This window comes from Gadus morhua, chromosome 3, assembly GCF_902167405.1.
Source record: "Gadus morhua chromosome 3, gadMor3.0, whole genome shotgun sequence".
NCBI classification, from domain to species: Eukaryota; Metazoa; Chordata; class Actinopteri; order Gadiformes; family Gadidae; genus Gadus; species Gadus morhua.
In genome coordinates, this window is record NC_044050.1 from 19,967,607 (window position 1) to 19,976,188 (window position 8,582).

Here is an 8,582-nt window from a genome sequence, read left to right on the forward strand (position 1 = left end):
TCGCGTTTTTTCCCCTTCCCCATCATAGGTGCTGATTTGTTTTCTTCCTCACAAGGAATTTGGGCTTCAGCCTTCTTCTGTTTGTCTTCGTCAACTGTTGCATATTTCCACTTTAAATGAATCTCGTAAGGTGGGTGAAATGTTTGATGTTTATTTACAACATTGTATGTAAATGAGGTCGGTTTCGGTTCCTGCTTCTAACCGTTATCGTCTAGTGAGGATGATGGTGAAAGCCGCGTTTTGCACGCTTCAGTTATCTCTAGCGTGCAGACCTTCATAACTCATGCATGTACAAACAGTGGGCTCAGTGTAACACGGTTTGTCGGAATTTCTTGGCACATTTTGAAGAGTATGCCACTTATGTCCTCTTTCTCTGCCTTGTCACCGTTTATTTGGGATGATGACGTCCCTAAGACGAGGTAGGGCTAAATAGCCTATCCTTTAGCACGGCAGGGTGGAGTTCACTTTTACAATTGATGAGTGGATCAACATGTTCTTAGTAAGTTTAAAATGTTCGGAGTGGATTTTATAATAAGGATGTATTGTTAAATGTCACAGACACTCACACGGCACACACGCAAGCACATTCCATTCCCTAGGGACATACCATTCTACCGTTCTAATCCATTTGGTAATTTAGAATATATTATTATATATTATATTATATAGAAATAATGTGCGGCAATCAAAGCTTAATGTGTGTGTGTGTGTGTGTGTGTGTGTGTGTGTGTGTGTGTGTGTGTGTGTGTGTGTGTGTGTGTGTGTGTGTGTGTGTAGTGTGTGTGTGTGTGTGTGTGTGTGTGTGTGTGTGTGTGTGTGTGTTTGTGTGTGTGTGTGTGTGTGTGTGTGTCTGTAGTGTGTGTGTGTGTGTGTGTGTGTGTGTGTGTGTGTGTGTCTGTAGTGTGTGTGTGTGTGTGTGTGTGTGTGTGTGTGTGTGTGTGTGTGTGTGTGTGTCTGTAGTGTGTGTGTGTGTGTGTGTGTGTGTGTGTGTGTGTGTGTGTGTGGCCTCTGGCCTGGTAATTATCGGGCAGCTTGATAAAGTCATTACTGACCAAGCCTGCTGGACTTGGCACTTGTGTGTGTGTGTACTTGCGTGCACGTAAACATTCTCACACACACACACACACACACACACACACACACACACACACACACACACACACACACACACACACACACACACACACACACACACACACACACACACACACACACACACACACACACACACATGCATGCATTGAGCAGGAGGTCAGGCAGTGGCAGGCCAGAGGTGGATGCTCAGTGAAGACTCCTCCTAACGGGGACAGGGCCATGTGTTTCTGGGCTGGATCAGATCGTATTAATAGCCCTGGATGGGCTAAATACAGGACAGGCTACACCAGAGGATGGAGTCAAACAATGGTGCCAATCTCTGCATGGGCTACTGCTCCTGCATGCTAGATGGACCGTCATCTGCGCTGGGGCGTCTGTCTTGTTGTAAACGCTTAGTGCCAATAACTGTTTTTGTTTTTACAGACTTAAACCAGAAATACGATAAGAGAGTCTCAAAACAAACACATTTTGTTCTGTATTGAGAATATATGGTGTTCCTAAGGATGACAGAGGTTGGCTTCCAAAGACCCTCATTCTGAGTCTATAAACACACATGGACATGCACCAATACGTATGGTGTTGTTACTACTAATAATGTGGTTGGTAACGTGGTACACATGAGAGAGATGACGCGATGTGCCCTGCTTCTGGGAGTGTCCCAGTGTGTAGAGGACCGTCACGACTCCCGTCAGCCCGCTGTAAACAGGAATGAGAATGGGGCTAGCCCGCCCTTCTCCCGAGTGCTATCACACACCATTGCACAGCCCCCTGTTATGATGTAATAAGGTTTTAGTGGAAGCACTCACATTGGTTCGCCTGCGGCCATGTACATGTGTTTTATTGGCCAGCATCGTTTTGAGCCCCTTGAACAAAAGTATGAGGCATGCAAGTGTATAGCGGTAGTGGCTGTGCGTGTGTGTGTGCGTGTGTGTGTGTGTGTGTGTGTTTGGCTACCACATTGTTCATACCACGTTCATATTGGAAGCTTTCAAGTTTTTTTCAAGGCACATCGTGTTAATAAGCATGTTAGTTTAGAGTGGAGATAAATGTGGTTATGTCTATTAACGCATCTATCCTACACTGATCGTTTTCTTGATAGGAATCCCCTACAGGCATCCTCCCTATAATTGTCCCTTTGTGTGTGTCTGTGTGTTTGTGTGTGTGTGTGTGTGTGTGTGTGTGTGTGTGTGTGTGTGTGTGTGTGTGTGTGTGTGTGTGTGTGTGTGTGTGTGTGTGTGTGTGTGTGTGTTTGTCTATGATGTACGGAATCTAGGTCTCTTATGAAACCTTGCTGTAAAAGATGCAACGGAAAAAAGCAAGGAGGGGGATGGTGTGTGAGGGGGTTTTGTGCGTTGTACCATGTGTTTGTGCGCATGTGCGTTTGTGTGTGTGTGTGTGTGTGTGTGTTTGCATGCTTCCTTGACTTTGTGTTTGTGTTTGCACACATGGGCATGGTTTCCCTTTCTGCTTACGATTTCCCCCTCCGCACATGAATCACAGAGACGGATCGAGAAGTAGGATGGAACCACAAAGCAGAACATGTAAAATCAATTTCTACCAAAGACAATGACCAGAGGAACATCCGGGATCCGCTCTCCACGCCCATGCATATATCGCTTCCTGTGTGATTATTTATGAGTCTGTTCCCGAGTGGGCCGATCTGTGCTAAGACGCATAGGTTAATCTACATGTATTGAATTTCGAACGAAAGAATGAAAGATAGACCTTCGGGTTCCATCAGTCTGTGGTTATCAGTTGTTGCCAGGCAACAGCAGCCGTTGCCTGGCAACAGCAGTAACGGCAACAAGTTAAAGCGTGTGTGTGTGCCTGGGCCAACGCGTTGCCGTTAAGAGAAGAGGGCGTGGGGAGTGGGTGGTTGGATGGGGGCGCCCTCATAAAAGGTGTTTGTAAGAAAACAGAGACAAATATGTATTCACATAAATGACTTGTGTCTTTGTGAATATATTACAGGAGGTTCCTTTCACGTATCAAACGGGAACACATGCTGGGTTAGGCAGGGGGGCTCGGGACCACGTAAACTCATAAAACCATGTCCCGCTCACATTGTACATTTTGTTCAATATGTCCTAGGTTTATGAACAATCCGGTTCCATCCAACAAACGATACCAGCCCACGGAGTACGAGCATGCAGCTAACTGTGCCACGCACGCGGTAATCATTGATCTGACGCACGCACGCACACACACACACACACGCACACATACACATATGCGCACACACACACGCACACATGCACAGACTTTCACACAAAGACACACACACACACACACAATTTGAATTAATCTGTAGGTCAAAAGATTATAATTTCCTAAGTAGATCAACCGCTAGAAATTAGAAACATTTATTTAGCAATGAAATCCTATTTTATAACAAGTGTATAGAGATATATTTACATTGAGGTATTGTTTACAAATGCACAAACACATTTGTGTATTCACATTCATTTCATACATATTTTAGCATTCTTTTCATGCATATTTTAATGTTTTTCCAGACCAACTGATCAAACATTCCTCCTCATGGAAATTCAAAAAAACTGACTTGCGATTATTTACATTTTACCTTTCACAATTCAAAATTGTATTGTTCAATCTGTAATGAATGAACCTTCTTCTTCCTGGCCTTCTCCTGTAGCTGTGGATAATCCCCAGTCTGCTGGGCAGCTCCATGCTGCACTTCCGCTCCGATGACCAATGGGAGCGTGTGTCGGCCTGGCTCTATGGGGCGGGGCTTAGCTCACTCTTCATCATCTCCACCCTCTTCCACACTGTGGCCTGGAAGAAGAGCCACCTGCGGTACATAATGGACACACGCACGCACACACACACACGTCACACACACATTACTTTTTCCTAATCATAACGTTCTTACCACAATGAGGTAACATGCTCAATGAATGTCGGCCCAACCCGATGGATTGATCACATGTTCATTCCAGCCATCCATCATTGGCTGGTGAATAATGGTCCCATCGCACATCCCTGTAGGTGAGATGGGGAGAGTTGAACAGACAGCATGAGGGTTGAACGTGAACCTGCCTGATCTAAATAGAGGTTTAAGGGTGTTGATCGCATCCCTTAAGAAGAAACAGAGGGTTATAGGGTATAAGGGTCACATCCCTGTGGTAGACACAGAGGGTTATAGGGTCACATCCCTGTGGTAGACACACAGAGGGTTAAAGGGTATAATGGTCACATCCCTGTGGTAGACACAGGGGGTTATAGGGTCTGATGGTCACATCCCTGTGGTAGATACACAGGGGGTTATAGGGTCTGATGGTCACATCCCTGTGGTAGATACACAGAGGGTTATAGGGTCTGATGGGCACATCCCTGTGGTAGATACAGAGGGTTATAGGGTCTGATGGTCACATCCCTGTGGTAGATACACAGAGGGTTATAGGGTCACATCCCTGGGGTAGATACACAGAGGGTTATAGGGCCTGATGGTCACATCCCTGTGGTAGATACAGAGGGTCTAATGGTCACATCCCTGTGGTAGACACAGAGGGTTATAAGGGCTGATGAACACATCCCTGTGGTAGACACAGAGGGTTATAGGATCACATCCCTGTGGTAGATACACAGGGTTAAAGAGGCTAATGTGTGCGGGTTGTGTCCTTCTCAGGTCCGTGGAGCACTGCTTCCATATGTGTGACAGGATGGTGATCTACTTCTTCATCGCTGCCTCCTATGCTCCCTGGTGAGCTAAGCAGCACTCAGTGTTTGTTTGTGTGTGTGTGTGTGTGTGTGTGTGTGTGTGTGTGTGTGTGTGTGTGCGTCCATGAGTACATTTGTGTGTGAGTGTGAGGGGGCGGTGTGTGTGCGATGTGGGTGTGGTTGCATTTATATGTGTGCGGGTGCATTTATATGTGCGTGTTTTTGCATGTGGCTGTGTGATGGCGTTTGTGTTAAGTGTGTGCGTGGGTGTTTTTGCACGGAAACGTTGCGGGGGGGAGCTTGTGTGTGTGTGTGTGTGTGTGTGTGTGTGTGTGTGTCTGTGTGTGTGTTAATGCCTGTGTGTCTACAGGCTGAACCTCCGGGAGCTGGGTCCGTGGGCGTCCCACATGCGCTGGTTGGTCTGGGTCATGGCGTCCATCGGGACCACCTACGTCTTCTTCTTCCATGAGAGGTCAGTCTGTCAGTCCATCAGTCTGTCTGCTTGTCTGTCCGGCTCAGGGAATCATTAAATTATCTTTCAAGTGGCAAATTGTGATTTGAATAGTTATTGAATACATGAATATTTGTAAATGATAATGTAAAACCAAATTCTTCCCGCGTCCCGAATTTATTACCAGATGGTCATTTATTCCATCTGGTATATTTGCTCTGCATTGATTGTATGAGTCATGCCATGTTATCTCGCTCCGTTCAAAGCCAAGTTTATATAATCCATGTTTACCGGAACGCAGTGGTTTTGTTCACGCTGTGTTCCTCTCAGACTAACATCATTCCCCCACATTTTCAAAGTGAACAGCAGAACACATAACATGCTGTCTCACCAACCCGGAACCTACCAACCTACCGTCTTCATTGGCTGTATTCCTAACGTAAAACTCTTCTCCTCAGATATAAGATCATGGAGTTGATCTGTTATTCAGTGATGGGCGTCTTCCCTGCTTTGGTGATTCTCTCAATGGTGAGAAGCCCTCCTCCTTTGCTCCGTGTACATCGCAGTGCTTACATAACCCGGCCCAGAGTTGGTACAGTCTGTGTAAAACCCTCCCTTGCCCCCCCCCCCCCCCCCCCCCCCCCCAGCCCGAGCAGGCTGGCCTGTATGAGCTGCTGATCGGCGGCGCCTTCTACTGCCTGGGAATGGTCTTCTTCAAGAGCGACGGCGTCGTCCCGTTTGCCCATGCCATCTGGCACCTGTTCGTTGCCATGGGAGCAGCCGTCCACTACTACGCCATCTGGAAATACCTCTACGCCCAGCAGGCCAATCAGGTGCAGACGTCCAGGTGACATCAGCTCTGACCTCATCGGAGTCGGGAAACGGCTCCTGTCATTGAGGGAAATCACAGGACACTACGAGGAGAACACTTCTAAGGCTCTCGCTGAAGACGCTTTGGTCCAGACGTTTCAGTTTCGTAAAAGGTTCAGTTGAATGAGTTGATAGCACACGAGAGTAGCGCTGCCTGACTCACTGTCATTATTGCGTTACTTTGCATTGAGGTGTTCTCCTCGTCGGTGTAAATATTGGTTTGGTTCTATTTAGAAATACATATTTATGGTATCAAACATGACCAGAGCCCTAGAATGCGTGCTATTCGTTTGGTATGTTATGATTTAGTATGGGCATTTTTGTCAGTGAGTAACTGTTATGATTACCCTAATCAAGCACTACACTAGAATGTATTTTTTTTTTTATAACCGGCATATAGATATTCACAACTATATTTTAGTTTTAGTGTAAGAGTATTGGGATCAACTCACAACACATGTTACTATATAGCATTGCTATAGATTTTCTTAATTCGTTTTACTATACAGTTTTGCACCGCGTTACTAGTTTGAGATGAAATCCACCATGTCGGGTGAATTGGGGATAACCTCAACAAGGGGGAGGAACCACTGAATCACCATAGAAACACACTGCCAGGAAGCTGAATTCATAGCACACTACTGCTCTAATGCTATGTACTTCACACTTTAAAAAAAGGAAACCGAAGCTATAGTATTGTTGAACAATCTGGCCCAATAGTACGGCATCTCAGGTGTGTGTGCGTGCGCGTATGTTTGTGTGTGTGCGCGTCTGTCTGGCATGCACGCGTATACCGCGTCTATTGGGGGGTACTCTTGATTCCCCTGAACCCAAAGCCTCAAATCGGCTGAGTCAATGTTTACACTCTTAACACGTATACCTTGAACGCACCGCGCACGATGAGGATAGTGTAAGAATCATAACACCCACCCCTTGTATCTACTCCACATGTGATAGCACATGGAACATGGGACGCGCCTGACGGCAAGGCAGTGTTGAGGAGCGATCACACAGAACACCTTTGCAGGCTGTAAAACATGAAAGCCTTTTTTGCAGAGCAGCCCCTTTTTTGCTGTTGCAAATCCACCATAGAGCATCTCCATGTAACCTTTAATTCCGTTGGCCACTTTGTTCCTGAGTGGCCTCTGTGCCAGTCACTCACACAAGGCACTCACCGCAGAAAAAAGCAAGGCCCTCAGCGACGCAACAGAAGCTAGCAAAACACTTGGTTTCCATGGATAACAATAGCAAGATAGACGCCACCACCCCAGCTGCTCAAAAAGTATTCAGTGTGATCGGGGCCTGACAGAGAGTTAGTTAACAGTGGTAGCTCACTGCTCTAGCGTGACTAACCAGGAAGAATGTACTAGCAAGTACTAGGTTGGCTATTACAGCTGGGTCATATTGTACAGCACCTATGTATTGTCAGAAGGCATTAGAAATGTCCTTTTAATGCCTCACTTGTTCCTTTTGTCTTTATTTTGTTATTCTATAAGGTTCTATTGTGAAACTATGATGAGTCTGTCTGCTTTTAGTCTACAGTGAACTTTGTGTTGGAACAAAAAAAAATGTTTTTATGATATTAACATTATAAGAAAGCTTATTGAGGTTTTTTTTTTATTCTGGATTCAAATGTAAAGGCTTGCATTAATACATGCTGGTCTACATGTGTATTGACAGCTAGGAAGCTTTGATATGTTGTTGTTTTTTGCACATATCTCAACATTGTGTATTGAGTATGTAATGGATTGAGCGATCAATTTCCCCGATGCCCAGCCCTCTTGTCCCGGCCCCCCTTTCCCTCCTGCTGCTTCACTGCCTCTGAACACACCCAGACAACAAGAGACTCGAACTCAATCATTCCAGTTAACTGTTTCATGACCAAATACTATGTGTACTTTTTGAAAAACAAAAAAACAAAAAAAAGTAAACACCGTTTTTATTTGTTGTTTAAAATAACTCTAATCATGGCAAATGTATCCGTTTTTTGTAAGTACTGTACAGAAGTTTTAGTATTTATCAATAGTATTAAAATAATATTAAATAGTGTACCACGCCTGCATTGTACGAAAGCTGGCTTTTTTCGTTTTGTCCCTTGTTTATTATATTAAGACACGGGCAAAACTCATTGGAGAAAGACTCTCTACATTGCAATGCTGACATACTGACATATTTTAATGGACGTTCCATTGCTTCTTTTCAACTGCCAGAAGTTTAAAACGATCCGTTTGTTCCAGTCAGTGTGGTGAGATGATGGAGTCCTCTATAAGTGCTGATACTGTACTCGATAGGAAGGTTAAAGGTTTGTGCAGGGATAATGTACTCCTGGACCCTAGAATGCAGAGGCCACTCCTTCTGAATGGATTTCTGCTCTAATGGGGCCACGATGTCTATCTTATGACGTGAGGGCCCTGCATCTCTGTGGTGATCTAAGCCCTTTATGAAGCCTTTGTGAACATGGCTATCATCATAATTATTTGTATCT

The 8,582-nt window shown here is 45.1% G+C and overlaps 1 protein-coding gene across 1 annotated transcript in view; it reads left to right on the forward strand.

The window, feature by feature from the left end:
- mmd2a (monocyte to macrophage differentiation-associated 2a) overlaps nt 1–8,169 on the forward strand; it is an 8,776-nt gene extending 607 nt beyond the window's left edge. Inside the window, exons 1-7 of the mRNA XM_030352616.1 lie at nt 1–130; nt 3,187–3,268; nt 3,752–3,912; nt 4,745–4,819; nt 5,147–5,248; nt 5,686–5,755; nt 5,875–8,169. The exon at nt 1–130 is cut by the window's left edge and continues 607 nt beyond it. Coding sequence (XP_030208476.1) covers nt 117–130; nt 3,187–3,268; nt 3,752–3,912; nt 4,745–4,819; nt 5,147–5,248; nt 5,686–5,755; nt 5,875–6,078 — 708 coding nt within the window. The 5' untranslated portion in view covers nt 1–116 and the 3' untranslated portion in view covers nt 6,079–8,169. The remainder of the gene's footprint in view (nt 131–3,186; nt 3,269–3,751; nt 3,913–4,744; nt 4,820–5,146; nt 5,249–5,685; nt 5,756–5,874) is intronic.
- The last annotated feature ends 413 nt before the right edge of the window (nt 8,170–8,582 follow it).